General features: G+C 42.8%; 1 protein-coding gene across 4 annotated transcripts in view; it reads right to left on the bottom strand.

Annotated features, from left to right (window-relative positions):
• The window catches only part of tmc3 (transmembrane channel like 3), a 108,780-nt gene that overhangs the window by 31,814 nt on the left and 52,993 nt on the right, over nucleotides 1-23,973 (bottom strand). For all 4 annotated transcript variants that reach the window (XM_086025207.1, XM_086025206.1, XM_086025208.1 and 1 more), the window contains 4 exons: nucleotides 22,259-22,302; nucleotides 21,926-22,073; nucleotides 21,368-21,477; nucleotides 21,082-21,160 (listed from right to left, as the gene is read on the bottom strand). In XM_086025207.1, the coding sequence (XP_085881333.1) occupies nucleotides 21,082-21,160; nucleotides 21,368-21,477; nucleotides 21,926-22,073; nucleotides 22,259-22,302 (381 nt within the window). The remainder of the gene's footprint in view (nucleotides 1-21,081; nucleotides 21,161-21,367; nucleotides 21,478-21,925; nucleotides 22,074-22,258; nucleotides 22,303-23,973) is intronic.

Here is a 23,973-nt window from a genome sequence, read left to right as displayed (position 1 = left end):
GGATACTTTTTATATCTGTATGGCTGTATTATTTTTTTCGTTTTTAATACAGCTGGCGGGGACATTTTTCAACATTTTTCGTCGCCTCCTTACGATAACGTCAACACGGCCTGCTAATTAGCATAAGACATCTAGTAGCAACGAGGCTAGAGGCAAGATGCCTCTCGTCTCCACAGAAGACTACCACAAACTCCTTCAGAAGATGGCAGTGCTGGAGGCAAAAATGCATCGAAGTATTTGTGGAGATGAATGGAAAATCAGGCAATGATACCACGCTCCCAGTGTCTCCAAACAGCGGACACGAGCATGCTAACAGACAGCTAGCTCCATCCACCAGCCCTCCCCGGAATTTGCAGGGAGAAAAGCCAAAAATGAGGAGTTTTCGCCCAACAGCCAGATCTGACTGCGAACAAATTGTTCTCTTCCAAAAGGTTGCATCAACACCAAGAAATCAGTCTTGGACTTTGGCACCGGCAAGAAAAAGCAAACCATCTTACAGACAAGGAAAACAAAACACGGGCATCAAACTGGTAAACGGGTTTGCCCTACTGTCTTCTGACCAGCAAGCTTCGGTGGATCACAGCACCAATGAAAGGTATCAAAGTGGACCCTCTCACCATGAGAGATCAGCTACTGGGCCACAAACACTGATTATAGGTGACAAAGCCTTATTTGGGGTCAAACGACTATGCAGCAGAAAGCACACAAAGGTTTTGTGTTTTGCTAATGACATGGTTTCTGATATTTCTGAAAAGGTCGAGAAGATTGCTGCTGAGCATTCGACTGTCAGATCGATCATAATTCACACAGGAGCATTTGATGTGTTGAAAAAACAATCAGAGATACTGAAACAAGTCTTGACTTGACCTTCTACAAAAAATGCAATCTCTGAACGCAGAGATATTTTTAAGCGGACCCTGCCTACAGTCTGACAAGGGGATGAGCGTTTCAGCCGGATAATGTCTTTGTCAAGATGGCTGGGACAATTTTTGCATTTTTTGGGGACATTATCATCTTTTCCAACGCGGTGGGATTTATCTTAATAAGCAAGGGATCAAATTACTGACTGCCAACATTGTCCAAAGTGTGCGTCACGGGGCGCCACGTTGTCACAACAAAGACCATGTTTATCCGCAGCATCAAATAAGAGGAGAATTTACCTCGACTCTGAAGGACCATCAAACACACGTTGAAACCCAATCCCCCACACCTCCACCTCCAGAACAGAATGATCTTTCCTAGTCAGCCGAAACTTCTGGGCCATATCCACCGCTGGATCCAACCCAAATTTTGAAGCCATCTTCACACTGCCAAACACCACCACTGGATTCACCCCTGGACAGTACATCGCCCCCGAACAACGACTCAGCACTGATGACACAAAACCCGTTGTCTATGAACGACTCTTTCCCAGATTTCACCGACAAGATGAACAAGCTTGTCAATATTGGAATTCAACTGACACCACTTCCATTACCCATGTTCACACCTCTTACTCCTGATCACCATTCGCCCATCCCAACCCCAAGACTCATCAAACAGATATCTACTAAACGGCTGACTCCACCAAGACTCAGCAAACCGCGACCTACCTGCTGATCTCCCTCCTTGCTCATGATGAAACTTCACTCCAGTCTGATATGCTCTGGGTTCAGACTGCATATCTGTTACATGCATGTCTCCAGAATAAGTCAGAAACTTGCGAAGCTTGTGGTATAGCTGTGATTACAAGTGAGAGAAGGTCAGCTAAAGAACTGAGAAGAAATAAGTCTAGATCTACTTACCTAGTTAGGATATCTTGTCAACCTCTGAGCAAGCCAGTGTCTCCCATTATCACTGCAAGATTAGCTCTATTTAATATTAGATCACTAGTTAACAAAGCACTATTGATTAATGACATCATTATATCTTATGATCTTGACTTAATTCTCCTCTGCGAAACAGGGCTAACAGAAGGTTGCCAAAACACTATTATGAAAGAGGCAACAATATGAATGTTAGTTTCCTGAACAAATGTCGCAGTGGCAAAAAAGGCGGCGGAGTTACTGCCATTTTTAAATAATCATTTCAGTGTCAAGAAATTCTATTGGGTGATTTTAATTCATTTGAATATCTCAATTGTTTTGTGAAAGGTGATCCAAAGATTATTGTTGTAATCATTTATAGACCTCCAAGACAAAAAGGCATGTTTATGGAGGAATTTGAAGAAATGCTGTCAGTAATCTGTACTGACTATGACTACCTGGTCATAGCTGGTGACTTTAACATTCATGTTGACAACAATTTGGATAAAAATACCAAAGAACTTTATACTATACTTGATACCTTTGGTCTCTCACAACATGTAAAAAGTCCAACACATACTCAAGGTCACATTCTTGATCTCATTCTCTCGAAAGGTGTTGACATCTCATCAGTTGATGTTAAGGATCTGGCTATTTCAGATCATTTCTGTGTTCTTAGAAGTACAAATAATCCCAAAAGTTCAGTCAACCATAGTGTCTATTAAGAAAAGATATATAAACGAGAACACAAGCGATATGTTTATGAAAATTATGGCTGCCTCAACAACTGTGAATGCAGAGACTGTTAATGAACCTCTGGATAAATTTACCTGGAAAATCACAAATGACCTGGATGCTGTGGCTCCTCTCAAAACTAAGACCATTTCATGGCGACCTAAAACACCTTGGAGGTGCACTACGAGTGTAATGACTTTGAAATCAAAGTGCAGGAAAGCGGAGCGTAAGTGGAGAAAAACTAAACTCCAAGTTCCAAGTTTGACCTGTACAGACAATGTCTTTGTAATTTTAACAAAGAGTTGGTAATAGATAGACACCGACACTTTTATGAAATCATTAGTAAGAATTTAACAATACACGCACTCTATTTGCTGTGGTCGACAAACTCACAAATCCCCCAAATCAAATAGCGCCAGAACTCCTCTCAACAGATAAATGAAACAAATTTGCCTGCTTCTTTAGTGATAAAGTACAATCCATCAGGTCAAACATCATTACAAACCAGCCAAATTCCAAAATGATGCCGCACTTAAAATCACCCAGGAATAATTTGGTTACCATGACAGAATTTGATACAGGGGATCAAAAAACTACAACAGATTTGGTTTAGCAGCTGAAACCATCAACTAGTTGCCTTGACCCATTACCGTCTGACTTTTTCAAAACTATTTTGAATTCTGTTCCAACTGAATTGCAGCGAATAATCAACTGCTCACTTCAGTCAGGCAAGTTTCCTAAACCCCTGAAAGTAGCTGCAGTCAAGCCCCTTCTAAAAAAGAGAACGCTGGATGACGCCCTGTTAGTAAATTGTAGACCCATCTCAAACCTTCACTTCTTATCAAAGATTGTTGAAAAAGTGGTTTTTAATCAACTCAGCAAATTCTTGAACTCGGACGGACTTTTTAATCAATTCCAATCAGGATTCCGACCTCATCACAGTACAGAAACAGCTCTTATCAAAGTAGTAAATGACATAAGATTGAACACTGACGCAGGGAAGGTGTAGGAGCTAGTCTTATTGGATCTCAGTGCAGCATTTGATACAATTGATCATAACATACTGTTGAACATGTTATGATACTGTGTATGGGTTTGGGTCATTCTTTTATGTTGCTAGATCATTCCCTCTTTTATGTTGCTAGTCGCTTTGTCCTTTATGTAGTCACAAAGTGTTAGGCGTGTATTCCGGTATGTAAAATTGAGTTATTCACTTAAACGTTATCAAAACGTGTTGCCTTCCATGTCCTGCTATGCGTTACTCTGAATTTTTGCATATAAAGAATTTTACTTTTCCATTTTTGTCTCCTGTCTGCTTTTGGGTCCAATTCCTGCTCCATCCGTGACAGTTTGGAAACTTGGGTGAGATTAAATGGAACAGTTCTAAAATGGTTTAGGTCTTACTAAGAGGAAAGATGTTACTTTGTGACCATTGGAAGTTTTGAATCAGATCAGAGGGCCTTGACATGTGGGGTTCCTCAAGGGTCAGTCCTTGGGCCCCTTCTGTTCAGTCTGTATATGTTTCCTTTGGGTCAAATGCTTCAGAACACCAATGTTGCCTATCACAGTTATGCACAGCTATATATATTAATGTCCCCAAATGACACCAGTTCAATCAGCATATTGTGTCACTGTCTAGAGCAAATTAACAACTGGATGAACCAAAATTTCCTTCAGCTAAACCTGATAGACTCAGACCTGACTTTCAGCAATCATATACAATCAATCACTAAATCAGCCTGTTATCAGCTGAAAAATATATACAGACTGAGGGGTTGCATGCTGCAAGCAGACCAGGAGAAACTTATCCATGCTTTCATCCCCAGTAGACTTGATTATTGTAACAGTCTTCTTACTGGTCTCCCTCAAAAGAGCATTAAACAGCTGCAGCTCATTCAGAACGCTGCAGCTCAGGTTCTTGCCAGAACAAAGAGATCGGAACATATTACTCCAGTCCTAAAGGCTTTACACTGGCTCCCAATTAAGTGGAGAATAGATTTAAAAATGTTGCTACTGGTCTATAAATCACTGAATGGTTTGGGTCCTGAATACATGAATGAAATGCTGATTGAATATAAACCCTGTAGGGCTCTGAGATCTGCAGACTTGGGTCAATTAGTGGAACTGAGAGTTCAAGGTAAACATAGTGAAGCTGCATTTAGCTGTTGTGCTGCACGCAAATGGAATAAGATGCCAACATAAGTGAAGTCAGCCCCGCGTGTAAATGCTTTTAAATCCAGGTTAAAAACTTTGCTTTTTTTCTCACACCTTTGATTAAGGTCCTCTAGACAATTTTAAATCTTTCTTCTTTTTAAAAAAAATCTTTGATATATTTTAGAAACCAACTTTTATTTCTTTATTTTTAAATGTTTTTAAAGTTTTCTGCTAATGGGCTTAAATGTTGTAGTTTTGTTGGTTGCTTTTGTTTTCTCTACTTTGCTTTTGAAATGTTGTTCACTGTTATGTTTGTAAATGCTTGTAGGTGTTGTCTTTGCTTGTGTGAAGCACATTGAGTTGCCTTGTGTATGAAATGTGCTATATAAATAAAACTGCCTTGCCTTGCCTTACTGAGAAGCAGCACTGGACTGTTGCTCAGTGGTCCAAAGTGCTTTTTTCGGATGAAAGCAAATTTTGCATGTCATCCGGAAATCAAGGTGTCAGAGTCTGACTGAAGACTGGTGAGAAGGAAATGCCAAAATGAATGAAGTCCAATTTCAAGTACTCACAGTCAGTGATGCTCTGGGGTGCCATGTCAGCTGCTGGTGTTGGTCCACTGTGTTTTATTAAGGGCAGGGTCAATGCAGCTAGTTATCAGATTTTGGAGCGCTTCATGCTTCCATATGCTGAAAAGCTTTATGGAGGTGAAAATTTCATTTTTCAGCACGATCTGGCACCTGCTCACAGTGCCAAAACCACTGATAAATGGTTTACTGACCAGGGTATTACTGTGCTCAACGGGCCTGCCAACTCTCCTGACCTGAACCCCATCGAGAATCTGTGGGACATTGTGAAGAGGAAGTTGAGAGACACCAGACCCAACACTGTGGATGGGCTTTAAGGCATCTATCGAAGCATCCTTGGATTTCACAACACCTCAGCAGTGCCACCGGCTGATTGCCTCCATGCCACGCCGCATTGAAGCAGTCATTTCTGCAAAAGGATTCCCGACCAAGTATTGAGTGCATAACTGAACATAATTATTTGAAGGTTGACTTTTTTTGTATTAAAAACACTTATTTTTATTGGTCAGATGACATATGCAAAATTTTTTAGATTTTTCTTTTTCTTTACTTTTTTTGGGCCGCCGCACTGGGGAGACCTTGGGGTGAGTATTCCCTAGTCCAGCTAATGTCTCTGCCCAAGATGGCCGCCGCACTAGGGAGGAGTCGGGGTGAATATCCCCAGTCCAGCTAATGTCCCTGCCAAAGATGGCCGCCGCACTGGGGACACCTCGGGCTGAGTATCCCCAGTCTAGCTAATGTCCCTGTCCAAGATGGCCGCTCCAATGGGGACACATCGGGGTGAGTGTCCCAAGTCTAGCTAATGTCCCTGTCCAAGATGGCCGCCGCACTGGGGAGATCTCGGGGTGAGTATCCCCACTCTAGCTAATGTCCCTTCCCAAGATGGCCGCCGCACTGGGGAGACCTCGGGGTGAGTATCCTCAGTCTAGCTAATGTCCCTGCCCAAGATGCCCGCCACACTGGTGCTGGCTGAGGGTCGATAATCATGGGTGTAGATAATATCCCTGCCCAAGATGGCCACCGCACTGGGAAGTCCTCGGGGTGAAAAGTGAAAAGTTTAATGCGAGTTGAATGAGCTGAATTTTGTGAATTTGAAATTGGAATGGTGTAAATGTGAAAATGTTGAATGTTGAATGTGCCAATAGAAAAATGAATGGTGAAGAGTGGAATTTGTGTGGGTATTTTTAAGCGTGAATGTGTGGGAAGTAGGAATTTTGGGTGTGTTGAAAAGCTGAATGACAGTGTAATGAGTTTAATGCTGTGAATTTGAAATGGGAATGATGTAAATGTGAATAGGTGAAAGTGCCAATGGATATAAATGGCGAATAGCTGAATTTGTGTGGCTTTTTTAAGGGTGAATGAGTTGAATGTGTGGGAAATATGAATTTGGGGGGTGTTGAAAAGCTAAAACATTTCTGTGAGCTGAAAAAGTTGACTGACTTGAATTTGTGGAAATTGGCATGGTGTAAATGTGAAAGGTTGTATGTGCCAACGGAAATGAATGGTGAATAGTTGAATAGTTGAATTTTTGTGGGTTTTTTAAGGGTGAATAAGTTGAATTTTTAGGATTTTTAAGTAGGGATTGTGGATGTGTCAATTGTTGAATATGGCAATGGGAATGAATGGTGGAATTTTGTGGTTTTTTTACGGGTGAATAAGTTGAATGTGGGGGAAACAGGAACTGTGGGTGTGTTGAATACCTTTACCAATGTGAGTTGAATGAGTTTAATCTTGTGAATTTGAAATTAGAATGGTGGAAATGGGAAATGTGCCATTGAAAATGAATGGGGTTTTTGGGGGTGAAAAATGGGAAATATTGGGGAAACGGTAAATTTGGGGAACAAAAAAAAAATACTACCCGGGAAGGTATGAATTTTCTGAATGTTTTGAAACTTGAAGTGAATCGGGTGAAAAATGTGAAAGAAGTCGCACTCCAAAAATTGTTAAAAAGTCGAATAATAATAATAACAACAATAACTAGAGAATGCAATTTCTGGAGAAATTGCGTGTGAAGGCGAAGGATGCTGAAAACAAACTGCAGAATGCATTGGAATGAAGTTGAATGAAGTTGAATAAAGTTGAATGATACTGAATAAAAATGAATGAGACTGAATGAAGTTGAATAAAGTACATTGAAGTTGAATACAGTTGAATGAAGTTGAATAAAGTGAAATAAAGTCGAATGATGCTGACTAAAGTTGAATAAAGTGGAATGAAGTTGAAGAAAGTGGAATGAACTCTATGAAAAATATTGTAATGAGCGGGAACCAGCGCTGCCCACTCACAACTCGGCGTGTGTACCACTACACCATCAGGGACTTAACTGAAAGGATGTAAACCTGACAAGTTGAATGTGCAAGTGGGACTGAAGGGCGAATTTAATGCGTTTTAAGGTTGAATAATTTGAAATATTGGGAAGTATGAATTGCAGGTGTGTTGAAAAGCTTAAACAATGTGAGTGGAATGAGCTGAATGAAGTTGAATGACCTCTGAAAAATAGTGGAATGAGCGGGAATCGATCCAACGCAGCAAATGGGGAAGTGATGAATGTGCCATTGGAAATAAATGGGGTTTTTTGGGGTGAAAAAAGTTGAATTTTGGTCGAACCGTAAATGTTAGGGTAAAAAAAAAAATGCAAGTTTTGATTGCATGCATTTTTGTAATAATTTGAAATTCGAAAGGGGTGAATCGGATGAAGTATGTTGAAGTAGTTACAGTTTGAATGTGCCATTGGAAATTAATGGGGTTTTATGGGGTGAAAAAGGTTGGATTTTGGGGGAACCGTAAATGTTAGGGGTGAAACCAAAAAGGAGCAGCCATGGCATGAATTTTTGGAATAGTTTAAAGTTTGAACGAGGTGAATCGGATGAAGTATGTGGAAGTAGTGGCACCCAAAAGTTTTGGAGTGGCAAAAAAGAAGCAATATCATAGTAATATTAAAGAATACAATTTATGGAGAAATTGCGTGTGAGGACGAAGGAAGCTGAATGAAAACTGCGGAATGCGTTGGAATGAAGTTGAATGTAGTTGAATGTAGTTGAATGAAGTTGCATGATACTGAATTAATTCGAATGATACTGCATTAATGCGAATGATACTGAATGAAGTTGAATGATTCTGAATTAAGTGGAATGAAGTTGAATGAAATTGAATGAAAAGGAATTAATTGAAGTGAAGTAGAAAAAAGTGGGATGAAGATGATTTGAATGAAGTTGAATGTAGTTTAATGAAGCTGAATGAAGCTGAATGATACTGAATTAGTTTGAATGATACTAATTTAAGTTGAATGATACTCAATTAAGTGGAATGAAATTGAATGAAAAGTAATGAATTGAAATGAAGTCAAATTATGTGGAATGAAGTTGAATGATACTGAATGAAGTTGAATGATACTGAATGAAGGTGAATGACCTCTATGAAACACTGTGGAATGCATTCAAATGATACTGAATGTAGTTGAATGAAGTTGAATGACCTCAAATGAAAGAGAATAGCCTGGAATGAGGAGGACATAAAAAATAAGAAGTGAAGAAAAGATTTCTGGTCCATTTCTGGGTCATTTGGGTAACTTTCGGTTCATTTGCGTGTCAATTGGGTCACTTCTGGTCCATTTCCGAGTCATTTGGGTCACTTCCGGTCCATTTCGGGGTCATTTGGCTCACTTCCGGTCCGTTTCCGGGTCATTTGGGTCACTTCCGGTCCATTTCAGGGTCATTTGGGTCACTTCCGGTCCATTTCCAGGTCATTTGGGTCACTTCTGGTCCATTTCAGGGTCATTTGGTTAACTTCCGGTCCATTTCCGGGTCATTTGGGTCGCTTCATGTTCACTTACGGTTCATTTGGGTCACTTCCCGTGCATTTCTGGGTCATTTGGGTAACTTCCTGTTCCTTCCCTGGTCATTTGGGTTGACTTCCTGTTGAATATGGGTCACTTCCTGTTGATTTTGGGTACTCCCCAAAGATGGCCGCCGCACTGGCGAGACCTCGGGGTGAGTGTACCCAGTCTAGCTAACGTGCCTGTCCAAGATGGCCGCCGCACTGGGAAGAACTCGGGGTGAGTATCCCCAGTCTAGCTAATGTCCCTGACCAAGATGGCCACCGCAGTGGGGAGACCTCGAGGTGAGTATCCCCAGTCTAGCAAATGTCCCTGTCCAAGATGGCCGCCGCACTGGGGGGACCTCTCGGGGTGAGTATCCCCAGTCTAGCTAATGTCCCCGTCCAAGATGGCCGCTGCACTGGGGAGACGTCATGGTGAGTACCCCCGGTCTAGCTAATGTCCCTGTCCAAGATGGCCACCGCACTAGGGAGACCTCGGGGTGAGTATCCCCAGTCTAGCTAATTTCCTTGACCAAGATGGCCACTGCTTTTGGGAGACCTCGGGGTGATTATCCCCCGTCTTGCTAATGTCCCTGACCAGGATTGCCGCCGCACTAGGGAGACCTCGGGGTGAGTATCCCCAGTCTAGCTAATTTCCCTTTCCAAGTAGTCCGCCGCACTGGGGAGACCTCGGGGCGAGTTTACCCACTCTAGCTAATTTCCCTGTCCAAGATGGCCGCCGCACTGGGGAGACCTTAGGTGAGTATCCCCAGTCTATCTAATGTCCCTATCCAAGATGGCCACCGCACTGTGGCGACCACGGGGTGAGTACCCCCAGTCTAGCTAATGTCCCTGCAAAGATGGCCGCCTGTTTAAGATGACCGCCGCACTTGGAAGATCGGGATGAGTATCCCCCGTCTTGCTAATGTCCCTGACCAGGATGGCTGCCGCACTGGGGAGACCTCGGGGCGAGTATCCCCAGTCTAGCTAATGTCCCTGTCAAAGATGGCCGCCGCACTAGGGAGACCTCGGGGTGAGTATCCCCAGTCTAGCTAATTTCCTTTTCCAAGATGTCCGCCGCACTGGGGAGACCTCGGGGCGAGTTTCCCCAGTCTAGCTAATTTCCCTGTCCAAGATGTCCGCCGCACTGGGGAAACCTTAGGTGAGTATCCCCAGTCTATCATATCCCTGTCCAAGATGGCCGCCGCACTGGGGAGACCTCAGGGTGATTATCCCCCGTCTTGCTAATGTCCCTGACCAGGATGGCCGCCGCACTGGGGAAACCTTAGGTGAGTATCCCCAGTCTATCTAATGTCCCTGTCCAAGATGGCCGCCGCACTGTGGCGACCACGGGGTGAGTATCTCCAGTCTAGCTAATGTCCCTGTCCAAGATGGCCACCGCACTGTGGCGACCACGGGGTGAGTATCCCCAGTCTAGCTAATGTCCCTGTCCAAGATGGCCGCTGCACTGGGGAGACGTCATGGTGAGTACCCCCGGTCTAGCTAATGTCCCTGTCCAAGATGGCCACCGCACTAGGGAGACCTCGGGGTGAGTATCCCCAGTCTATCTAATGTCCCTGTCCAAGATGGCCACCGCACTGTGGCGACCACGGGGTGAGTACCCCCAGTCTAGCTAATGTCCCTGCAAAGATGGCCGCCTGTTTAAGATGACCGCCGCACTTGGAAGATCGGGATGAGTATCCCCCGTCTTGCTAATGTCCCTGACCAGGATGGCTGCCGCACTGGGGAGACCTCGGGGCGAGTATCCCCAGTCTAGCTAATGTCCCTGTCAAAGATGGCCGCCGCACTAGGGAGACCTCGGGGTGAGTATCCCCAGTCTAGCTAATTTCCTTTTCCAAGATGTCCGCCGCACTGGGGAGACCTCGGGGCGAGTTTCCCCAGTCTAGCTAATTTCCCTGTCCAAGATGTCCGCCGCACTGGGGAAACCTTAGGTGAGTATCCCCAGTCTATCTAATGTCCCTGTCCAAGATGGCCGCCGCACTGGGGAGACCTCAGGGTGATTATCCCCCGTCTTGCTAATGTCCCTGACCAGGATGGCCGCCGCACTGGGGAAACCTTAGGTGAGTATCCCCAGTCTATCTAATGTCCCTGTCCAAGATGGCCGCCGCACTGTGGCGACCACGGGGTGAGTATCTCCAGTCTAGCTAATGTCCCTGCAAAGATGGCCGCCTGTTTAAGATGGCTGCCGCAGTTGGAAGTCCTCGGGGTGAGTATCCCCAGTCTATCTAATGTGCTTGCCCAAGATGGCTGCCTGTCCTAGATGGCAACTGCACTGGGGAGACCTCGGGGTGAGTATCCCCCGTCTTGCTAATGTCCCTGACCAGGATGGCTGCCGCACTGGGGAGACCTCGGGGCGAGTATCCCCAGTCTAGCTAATGTCCCTGTCCAAGATGGCCGCCGCCCTAGGGAGACCTCGGGATGAGTATCCCCAGTCTAGCTAATTTCCCTGTCCAAGATGGCCGCAGCACTGTGGCGACCACGGGGTGAGTATCCCCAGTCTAGCTAATGTCCCTGCAAAGATGGCCGCCTGTTTAAGATGGCCGCCGCACTTGGAAGACCTCGGGGTGAGTATCCCCAGTCTTTTTTGAGTGAGTGAGTTGAATGTTTTTGAAAGTAGGAATTTTGGGGGTGTTGAGAAGCTGAATGTGAGTTGAATGAGTGTAACGACTTGAATTTGTGGAAATTGGGAAGGTGTAAATGTGAAAAGTTGAACGTTTCAATGGAAGTGAATGGTGAATAGTTGAATTTTTTGGGTTTTTTTAAGTGTGAATGAGTTGAATGTGTGGAAAGTAGGGATTTTGACGGTGTTGAAAAGCTGAATGGGAGTTGAATGAGTTGAATTTGTGGAAATTGGGAAGGTGTAAATGTGAAATGTTGAATGTTCCAATGGAAATGAATGGTGAATAGTTGCATTTTTGTCGGTTTTTTAAGTGCAAATGAGTTGAATGTGTGGGATGTAGGGATTTTGGGGGTGTTGAAAAGTTGGACGTGAGCTGAATGAGTTGAATGACTTGAATTTACTTGAATTTGGTATGGTGTAAATGTTAAAAGTTAAATCTGCCAATGGAAATGAATGGTGAATAGTTGCATTTTTGTGGGTTTTTTAAGTGTGAATGAGTTGAATGTGTGTGTGGGATGTAGGGATTTTGGGGTTCTTGAAAAGTTGAATGTGAGCTGAATGAGTTGAATGACTTGAATTTGTGGAATTTGGTATGGTGTAAATGTTAAAAGTTAAATCTGCCAATGGAAATGAATGGTGAATAGTTGCATTTTTGTGCGTTTTTGTAAGTGTGAATGAGTTGAAAGTGTGGGAAGTAGGAATTTTGGGGTGTTCAAAAGTTGAATGTGAGTTGAATGACCTGAATTTGTGGAAATTGGAATGGTGTAAATGTGAAAAGTTCAATGTGCCAATGGAAATGAATGGTGAGTAGTTAACATTTTGAGGGTTTTTTAAGAGTGAATGAGTTGAATGTGTGTGAAATATGAATTTGGGGTGTGTTGAAAAGGTTGACCAATATGAGTTGAATGAGATGAATGTTGTGAATTTCAAATTGGATTGATGTAAATGTCAATTGTTGAATATGGCAATGGGAATGAATCGTGGAATTTTGGGGATTTTTTTTACGGGTGAATAAGTTGAATTTTTGGGAAGTAGGGAATGGTGTGTGTGTTGAAAAGCTTAACCAATGTGAGTTGAATGAGTTGAATCTTGTGAATTTTAAATTGGAATGGTGGAAATGGGAAATGTGGAAAGTGCCATTGGAAATGAATGTGTTTTTTTGGGGTGAAAAGTGGAAAATATTGTGGAAAAGGTAAATTTGGGGAACAAAAAAAAATACTACATCGGAAGGCCTGATTTTTCTGAATACATTGAAACTTGAATGAAGTGAATCGGGTGAAAAATGTGGAAGGAGTCACACACCAAAAAATGTGTTAAAAAGTGGAATAATAATAATAATAAACTATAGGAATAACATATGTGTGAAGGCCTTTGCCTTCACACAACTAGAGAATGCAATTTCTGGAGAAATTGCATGTGAAGGCGAAGAATGCTGAATGGAAACCATGGAATGCGTTGGAATGAAGTTGAATGAAGTAGAAGGAAGTTTAATGACCTTGAACAAAAATCAGAAAGGAAACAAGAAAATAGGAAGTAAGGAAACAATGAAAGTAGGAAGTCAGGGAAAAAAGAAGGAAAACAGAATGATGGAATCAAAGGGAGGAATCAAGGAACCAAGATAGCAAGGAAAACAAGCAAGAAAAAAAGACTACAAAATAGTAAGAAGGATAGGATGAGGTGAAGAAATGAGGAAGAAAGGACACTAGGAAGCAAGGAAGGAAGGAAACAAGGAAGGATGAGAAAACGGGGTGTCCCAATATTTTTGAACAAAAATGGCCGTTTCATTAGGGACACTTGGGGATGAAAAATCGGGGTGTCCCAATACTTTTGAACAACATGGCCGCTTCATTAGGGACACTTGGGGATGAAAATTCTGGGTATCCCAATACTTTTGAACAACGTGGCCGCTTCATTAGGGACACCTGGGCATGAAAATTCTGGGTGTCCCAATACTTTTAAACAGCATGGACACTTCATTAGGGACACCTGGGCATGAAAATTCTGGGTGTCCCAATACTTTTGAACAACATGGCCGCTTCATCAGGGACACCTGGGCATGAAAACTCTGGGTGTCCCAATACTTTTGAACAACATGCCCAAGATGGCCGCCGCACTGGGGAGGCCTCGGTGTGAGTATCCCCAGTCTAGCTAATTTCCCTGTACAAGATGTCCGCCGCACTGGGGAGACCTTAGGTGAGTATCCCCAGTCTATCTAATGTGCCTGCCCAAGATGGCCGCCGCAACGGGGAGAGCTCGTGGTGAGTATCCCCAGTCTAGCTAATGTCCTCTCCCAAGATGGCCGCCGTACTGGGGAGACCTCGGGCTGAGTATCCCCAGTCTAGCTAATGTCCCTGACTAAGATGGCCGCCGCACTGGGGAGACCTCCGGGTGAGTATCGACAGTCTAACTAATGTCCCAGACCAAGATGGCCGCCGCACTGGGGAGAACTCGGGGTGAGTATCCCCAGTCCAACTAAAGTCTCTGACCAAGATGGCCGCCGCACTGGGTAGACCTCAGGGTGAGTATCCCCAGTCTAGCTAATGTCCCAGACCAAGATGGCTGCCGCACTGGGGAGACCTCGGGGTGAGTATCCCCAGTCTCGCTAATGTCCCTGTCCAAGATGGCCACCGCACCGGGGAGAGCTAGTGGTGAGTATCCCCAGTCTAGCTAATGTCCTTTCCCAAGATGGCCGCCGTACTGGGGAGACCTCGGGGTGAGTATCCTCAGTCTAGCTTATGTCCCAGACCAAGATGGCCGCCGCACTGGGGAGACCTCGGGGTGAGTATCCCCAGTCCAACTAAAGATAAGATAAGAATGCCTTTATTGATCCCACAGTGGGGAAATTTTCATTGTTACAGTAGCAAAGATATAGGTCACACAGGGGCGGCGGCATAATGTGGCCATTAATGTATAACATTGACGGCAAACATTTACGATCAAACCTATGTAGATATACGCAGTAACATGTGTATATACACATGTATATACACACCAACCTACATCTACATAAAAAAATATGAGGAACACTCATTTCGGCCTGTACATAGTACAGAGGAAAAAATACTCTAAGTAAGTGACAGTGCTGCAGTGCTGTAGTGAAATGTAAGGAACAGCATTGGATAAAAATAAAACTAGACTAACAGTAGTGGGGAATGTTGAGTATTGCACAGTATTACAGTAGTGGGGAATATTGGGTATTGGACGATATGAGCTCACTCGGGAGACCTTGGGTTGAGTATCCCCAGTCTAGCTAATGTCCCTGTCCAAGATGTCCGCCGCGCCGGGGAGACCTCGGGTTGAGTATCCCCAGTCTAGCTAATGTCCCTGTCCAAGATGTCCGCCGCACCGGGGCGACCTCGGGGTGAGTATCCCCAGTCTAGCTAATATCACTGTCCAAGATGGCTGCCGCACTGGGGAGACCTCACGGTGAGTATCCTCAGTCTAGCTAATGTCCCTGGCCATGATTGCCGCTGCACTGTGGAGACCTCACGGTGAGTTTCCCCAGTCAAGCTAATGTACCCGTCCATAATGGCCGACACACCGTGGCGACCACGGGGTGAGTATCCCCAGTCGAGCTAATGTCCCTGCCCAAGATGGCCGCCTGTCCAAAATGGCCCCCAAACTTGGAAGAACTTGGGGTGAGTATCCCCAGTCAAGCTAATGTCCCTGTCCAAGATGGCCATCGCACTGGGGAGACCTCGGGTGAGTATCCCCAGTCTACCTAATGTCCCTGTCCAAGATGGCCGCCGCACTGGGGAGACCTCGGGGTTAGTATCCCGAGTCGATCAAATGTTTCTGTCTGAGATGGCCGCTGCACTGTGGCCACCACAGGGTGAGTATCCCCAGTCTAGCTATTGTCCCTGTCCAAGATGCCCGCCGCACCGGGGAGACCTCGAGGTGAGTATCCCCATTTTAGCTAATGTCCATGTCCAAGATGGCCGCCGCACCGGGAAGACCTCGGAGTGAGTATCCTCAGTCTAGCTAATGTCCCTGTCAAAGATGACCTACGCACTGGGGAGACCTCGGTGTGAGGATCAACCGTCTAGCTAATATCCCTGTCCAAGATGGCCGCCGCACTAGGAGACCTCATGGTGACTCTCCCCAGTCAAGCTATTGTCCCTTCTCAAGATGGCCGCCGCACTGGGGAAACCTCACGGTGAGTATCCTCAGTCTAGCTAATGTCCCTGTCCAAAATAGCCGCTCCACTGTGGGGACCTTGGGGTGAGTATCCCCAGTCTAGCTAATGTCCCTGCCCAAGATGGCCGCCGCACTAGGAGACCTCGTGGTGACTATCCCCAGTCAAGCTATTGTCCCTTCTCAAGATGGCCGCCGCACTGGGGAAACCTCACGGTGAGTATCCTCAGTCTAGCTAATGTCCCTGTCCAAGATGGCCGCCGCACTGGGCAGACCAACGGTCAATAACACTGGTCCATGGAAATTAATGGTGAAATTGTGTTGCTTTTTGAAGGGTGAATCAGTTGAATGTGTGGGAAGTAGTAATTTTGGGGGTGTTGAAAAGCTTAATTGTAAACTAACCTGATGATTGTATGGGAAACATTCTTACACGTTGTATTAGAAAAATAAGGAGTTGCTATTCTCAGTCAATTAAAAACAACATAACCAAGCATGCACAATGGTGTACAGGCGTAGTTCAGGTGTTTCATAGATACATTTGTAGATGACGTGGTATTACGCTAAGATGAATTCAATCAGGTGGGCATTTCACGATTGTATGGGAAACGTCCTAACGAGCTGTATTAGAAAAATAAGGGTTGCTATTCCCAGTCATTAAAAAAACATAACCAAGCATGCACAATGGTGTGCAAGTGTAGTTCTGCTGTTTCATAGGTACTTTGTAGATGGCGTGGTATTACTCCAATGATTCAGTGGGTGGGTGTTGTCTTCTTTCCAAATAAATCCTTGATTTTTGATGATCGTTTGATCCACAGCCTTTATAAATAGAAATACATGTTCCCTCAATCGTGATTCCTTCATGAAGATCTGTTTTACTTTCTGTTTACCCTCAAGTGTATGGTAGCGCCCCATAGATGAGGGGAGGGTCTAAAAACATGTCTAAACATATCCCTCCGTTACTTTGAACGAGGCGGAAGCATGATGTCAGAGGATACCCATATTTGGTCATACCGGAATGACAGGAAAAGATTGCAACCATCCAAACATGTCTGAACATGCCTGAACAAGCCTGGACTGAGTTTCATGTTACAGGCGGAAGCGTGTACGTCATCCATTCATATTTGGTCATACCGGAAAAGATGGCGGCAGCCAGGACATGTCTAAACATGTCCCTCGTTAATTTGAATGGCCAAAATGGCGGACAGGACGTGACGTATGGCAACGCAAAATGTCGAACAGGACGTGACGTCTCGGGGCAGGGTTAGGGCAAGATTTGCGGTTACTTCCGGACTACAAAGGGGTGTGGTTAGGGATGGAATTACATTTCCCACTACAAATGGGCGTGGTTTGGGGTGGGATTACCTTTACGGACTACAAAATGATGTCATCAAAGGGATGTGGTTAGGGGGCAGGGCTCTACTTCCGGACTACAACATAAAGTAGGCAACAAATGTTTGTGGAGGGAATTATACTTTTTAAAAATTATTACGTTGAGCAGAAACGTAATTTTTGACTCGCGTCAACTGAATGATGGTGTGTTCAAGTTCCACTGAGCGTGGGAATTTAGACCTTTCAACACCACAACAAAGGAGTTGCGTGCTCCCAGTGCTTCACAGCCTTCCCAACATACAGGAAAACATGTTGTGTTTACATGAATAAAAAAATTTAATCTATGTCTTATTTATAAGATTTGTCTGCCTTGCCACGTTGGAGGTCTGTCTTCAGGAAAAGGAAATACTGACTCGAAGGTGCAAATTCTGACATTCTTGTTAATTTAAAAGCATCAGTAGTTGAAACAGGACATAACCGCCCGGACATACACAAGTCATCTCTGTTTTCACCGGAGATCTTTGCTGCATTATGAGTTAAAGTTGAGGGGGGACAGAGGGAGGGGGACGGATCCAGGTCGTTTAGAACGTGGGTGGGACGTGTCCCCTCGTCTCCAGTACCGTCTGCGCCCATAGACACGCAATAAGTTCTTCTGCAAACAACAATCAAGTGACTGTGACAGAAGATTTTAAGCAGACTACAAAGAGAACTGGTTGCGACAAACCATTACACTCACATGCTCACTCTCATTGGCTACGTTAAATGGATAAAATGTATTTAATCCGAATCAGAGTTTGGATTAAAATTATGATTTGATGCACTGTTTTCATGGACACTAAAAATGTTGATCTGATTAGGACTTGCGTGTACATGCATCACACTTTTCGAGTGGAACAAATTATTCTGACATGCACAGATTGACCAAATACATCGGAAGTAGTAGGAGTAGAGGAAGCCGTAGCGACTTCCGTGTCGACAAAACATTGCACCATCCACTTCTACTCTAAAGTGGGAGGCAACTCAAACATTTTTTTTTTCAAGAATATGTTCTATGCAAGCCCACTAGTTGAAACAGGCCATTCTCATAAACATTGCATTTGTAGAATTATATATATATATATCGGCTCAGATTCAGAAAACAGGTCGGCTGTGACTGGTCGTTGTGAGCAGTTGTGATGTCATTTTCAGTCAACAGAAGACAAAATGGCCACCCCCAGAGATGGCAAAAAATTAGTGTTGTTCCGATGCCATTTTTTGGCCCCAATACCAATTCCAATACCCAGCTGTGCGGTATCGGCCGATGCCGATACTGTACCGATACCAGACTTTTGAAAAAAATAAAAAAATAAAAAAAGATACATAATCAAATCAAATAAAATGTATTTATATAGCACTTTTCATACAAAAAGAATGCAACTCAAAGTGCTGTCCAGTAAAAATGTCCAAAACACAACATAAAAAGGAAGACCCGCTCCCGCCCTCCCTCCCACCAAACCCAAAGATATATATCCGCCAGTACATCAGCACTCGCACCTACACACACACCCCCACACACGCACACACCCCCACACACACACACACACCCCACATATACACACAAAGCACACAACCGGATAAACTTTGTTAAAAAAGACATGACAAGGCACAGAGGAAAGGGTACCCAAGGGGGGCTCGTTCACGCTGAGGGGAACGGATTAAAATCGACATAAACTACCTTGTTCGGCATAAAATCTTGTTTGGAATGGGCTTGATCGGGTCCGAATATTCAGAATGGGGTGTGTACAATTGTACATGAAGCCTTTTTATTACAATCTGGCATTTAATCCAAACAAATGTGTCCATGTAAACGTAGCCAGCAAGAGGGAACTGAACCCACCTGGGTGCATGGAAGCAAAGGTGCTTCCAGGAATGTAGGACAGTTTTGGGGAAAAAAATCACTTTGAGCCTCTCCACGTAAAGGCTGCAACTTTAACACACTGTTTTCTAAGGCCCCTATTAGTCATATAACCACCATCATTTTTGCCCCTTGCAGCACCCTTCCACGGAAGTCAGCCTAGTGAATTACAACACTAACAGTGGCTGAGGTTCTAATACACAGGTGTCAAGCTCCAGTCCAGGAGGGCCGCTTTCCTGCATGTTTTCAAATTCTCCCTGCTGCAACATGCCTGTTTCGAATTATCAGGATAGTATCAGGTTCCTTCAGAGCTTGCTGAAGAGCTGATCATTTGAATCAGGTATGTTGCAGTTTCCAGTTTCATTCAACCCTCTTTTTTTGTCATCATTGGATATCTGTCAGAGACAAAGATCTGTGATTGAATTCCTTGTTTTCTGAAGGGGAACCACCAATATACAATTTCCCAAAATCTGGAGGATGCTGCAACAGTCCACAGGACTGTCAAAATGTCAGCATCCAGGAGGTGAAGAAGATCCAAGTTTAAGTGACTTCGGGGACAGACAAAAAAGCCAAAGGCCATCTTCAAAATTTTATTTTGCTGATAATTTTCATATCAGTGATTGATTGATTGATTGATTGATTGATTGACTGATTGATTGATTGATTGATTGATTGATTGATTGATTGATTGATTGATTGAAATATTTATTGACAACAAAGCATGTATCAAAATATACATCGGCACATCTGCTGCCAAAGGGATAAAAACATAATATTGACTGAAATATTTATTGACAACAAAGCATATATCAAAATATACATCGGCACATCTGCTGCCAAAGGGATAAAAACACAATAAAGCCATTGGCTTATTTCCATTGTGGTCCCTTGTGTATGTAAGTGCGCTTGACCCTGTGCTTGCATGTCCATGTATGTATGTGCAAGATGTATATGAAGGGAACGTGTGGATGTGCCGTGTGATAACATCAAATTCTGACCAAAATATGTATATCTATTTAAATGGCTGTCAAACTATTCCTTGACTCAGTTCCCCTTAACCATCTCTTTAGGGCAGTTTTGAAGGCGGTAAGGGACCTTAGCACTTCACGAATAAGGGTAGACCATTCCAAGCCACACATGCTGTATATCTGAATGTTCTTTGACCCATGTTTCTTTTAAATCTGACCGGGACTAAATTTAAAGATCTTCCTCTGGTGGCATGATCATGAACATCACTCACTTTTAAAATAATTACTCAAGTATACCGGGCAACATTATTTAAAATTCTATAGATCATACACACTTTGAGTAGTCATTTGCTCCTCTACTTGGAGCCACCCCAGTCCATCAAAATGTTCAGGGAGGAGGTGAGTTCTGGGGTGCAAGTGAAGGATTATTCTGACCAATTTGTTCTGAGCAGACTGAAGGCTAGTTTTGAGTATTTTGGGGAGAGCAGAGTACCAGGAAGAACATGCATAATCAAAGTGACACAGCACCAGAGCACCTGATAAAATTTCCAAGGCTCTTCTGTTTAGGAAAGTCGCCGGTCTTGCAATAAACTTAACTCGCTGATTTACTTTTGAACAAACCTTTTGAGCCATTTTTTTCTCCTGATTATTTGTTATCCAACACACAGCCCAAATAGGTCACCTCATCCTTTGCTGTGATCTCACAGTCCCCCAACAATACTCTAAAACCTTGGGATTTCGATAACCTAATACTTGAACCAAATAGCATAGATTCTGTTTTTCCAATATACAGCCATAGTCTGTTATTTATCAGCCAAGAGTTGATTCTCCTAAGCTCTACTAAATGACTTTTCAATCACGATTTTTTGTCCCGATGCGAAACTAGTAGAGCTGCATCATCAGCAAAAAAGTCACAATCACAGGCTGCTTTCAGGTCATTTATATAAATAAAAAATAGTGTAAGAATAAAATAACAAAAATAAGCGCCTGGTTGGTTAAAAAATATATTCTAAATATTTTATATAGTTTAGATACTTACTGCAGAGCTCATACTGTTGACCTTATCAAGGAGGGCAATAATAAGACTGTAGAGATTCCCCAGATATAAAACAAGCACTCTGTGAACACATAATCATATAGTCAATGTAAGGCAAGAGACGAATTATATATATATATATATATATATATATATATATATATATATATATATATATATATATATATATATATATATATGTATATACGTGTGTGTGGGGGGGGTGCGGGGGTATGCAGGTGTGTGTGTGGCGGTGTGTGGGTGTATGTAGTTGCTACAGTTGAAATACCTGGCCAGCTGGAAACGTAGTGATGTTCTTGGATGGTACATTTCTAACTGAGCTACCAGTTCAAAGGCAGATGGAGCAATCATGGTGATGAGGGAAACCACAACACTCACCTTGATGAAGGGAGAGGATACATGTTAGACATTGATTTCCGAGAATAGGTAAGTGTGTCAACCAACAGTGGTGGGAAAAAACCATCAATTTGGCACTGGTCCGTGGTCAAGATGTGCTCAAGACTTTATTTGCCAGTACACTACCAGCAATAATTCTTAATTAGCCTTCTTCAAACACATTCATCTTTACCCATCATACCACCTTATATATATATATATATATATATATATATATATATATATATATATATATATATATATATATACACACATATATATTAGTCCTGTGGAAATTGTAGCAAATGATAATCAGATAGGTTTCAATATCAGTTGCCTCATTCGTTGGATCAGTGGCAGGTCTACACTTTGACTGATTCCTTGAAACTGCATGTTGGATAATCTCATTTAATGATGATGATGATGCCTGCTTTTCTTTTCTTTTCTGTACCTCATTCTTTTCCCACAGCGTCAGTTCCGGTTTCTCCTGCTCCAATTTCTGAGAACGGTCCACCACAAAGTAGATGATGTAGATGCTGCCAGCAAGAGACATCAGCACCAGGATATTGGCTAACAAACGCAGACTGATCAGAACGGCCCTGAAGAAATATACAGAAACACATGGTTTTGTAAAACAGTTTCAGTCATCATTTTGGTACTGACAGAGCTACAATTCTAAATAGTGACTCATGAGGTCACATCATATGCATGTAATTAATTACTGTACTGGCAGATTAAATAAGATTAAGCATTTTTTGACAATAGGCAAAACCAGGATACCTACAGACTGGTATCTTTCTTCTTTTCCTGTTCTTCAACGATGGCTTCCTATAAAGAAAGCACTGACTGAGTGTTTAAGTATATATATATATATATATATATATATATATATATATATATATATATATATATATATATATATATATATATATATATATATATATATATATATATATATATATATATATATATATATATATATTAGGGGTGTAACGGTTCACAAAAGTCACGGTTCGGTACGTACCTCGGTATGGGGGTCACGGTTCGGTACCTGTTTGGTGCAGCAATAAGTCTCAAATGCATAAGACTGACGGTAAGTTTTTTAAAAAAAATTTATTTAGTTTTAACAGAGAGCAAGCTACAATTCAATTTTCTATAAAGCAAAAACATTCCCTGTTATAAAAGCACAAAATAGAATAAAAACTTGTGCATTAGGGTTGTTCATAAATAACAATAATAATAATAACTAGAGCTGCAATCAGCTATAAAGGGTCTTCGCAGTCCTGGCACCGTTGGGGTACTGGCACGTCGGGATGCTTGCACATCAGAATTGAATAATCAAAATTATCACGTGGATCAAGTTACAGCAGCTTTTGTAGTCAAGGTGAGTCCAAACTTTAAACTAAATTAAAAATGGCAGACTTCCTCTCAGGTTTAGCATATGGCTCCAAGAAGCTTATTTGTAGGTCGTTTCCTGTTTCATATACTCCCAAATTTTCGTAGCTGTAGGTGAAGCGTACAAACGGGCCTACTTTTTAAAATTAGTCTAGGGGGCGGTAGTGAGCCATCTTTTAAAGATTGCACAATTGAATAATTAATTATTGATTAATTTACCAGGCCTTCTATGTGTGCAAAGTTTTCGTGCATGTTTACATTGTCAAAATCAGCATTGTTTTATTGGCAAACTGGACGTTACTATAGCAACAGATTTTTGCGATAAATCTCAAATTTGGTGTTTTAACATCATGAAGTTGTAAACACTCTTCCAAGCAAATATGAGGGCGATCTGGCTAACCTGCCAGGAGAGAAACATGAAAGAATAAAACATGTACTTAATTTAGCCAGTAGGTGGCCACTTCGATGAAAAGTTAGTTCGTAGATGTCTTCAGGTGTAGACTCTCATCAAATGTGTGACATTTGGACACGATATTATCATGTGGATCACATTACAGCTGCTTTTAAAGTCAAAAGTCAATTTGATGCGGAATTGTAAAGTAAATTCAAAATGGCGGATTTCCTGTTAGGTTTAGCACATAGCTCCAAGAGACGTTTTTGTAGGTGTTGGCCTGTTAGATATACCAGCAAATTTTCGTAGATATAGGTGGAACGTACAACCGGGGCTGATTTTTAAAAGAATTATAGGGGGCGCTTGCGAGCCATTTTTTAAACAATTGCGACTTAAAACAACAAAAATTATTTTACCAGGCCTGATGTGTGTGCAAAGTTTCGTTAGATTTATGTATGTTTAGACCGTCAAAACCAGCGTGGTATTATTTGCAAACTGCCCGTTGCCATGGCAACAGCTTTTTACGAATAATCACAAATATCGTATTTTAACATCAGGAAAGTCAACAGAGTCTTCCAAGCAATTCTGAGGTCGACCTGGTTAACCTGCGAGGGGGAAATGATCAAAGAATAAAACATGTACTTCCTTTAGCCATTAGATGGCGCTACCACTTCGATGAAAAATAAGTTCGGAGATGTCTTCAGGCTTCAACT

The sequence above is a fragment of the Filicampus tigris genome, chromosome 3 (genome assembly GCF_054856515.1).
Source record: "Filicampus tigris isolate MCC_2025a chromosome 3, RoL_Ftig_1.0, whole genome shotgun sequence".
NCBI classification, from domain to species: domain Eukaryota; kingdom Metazoa; phylum Chordata; class Actinopteri; order Syngnathiformes; family Syngnathidae; genus Filicampus; species Filicampus tigris.
This window is presented reverse-complemented; position numbering and strand designations above follow the sequence as displayed.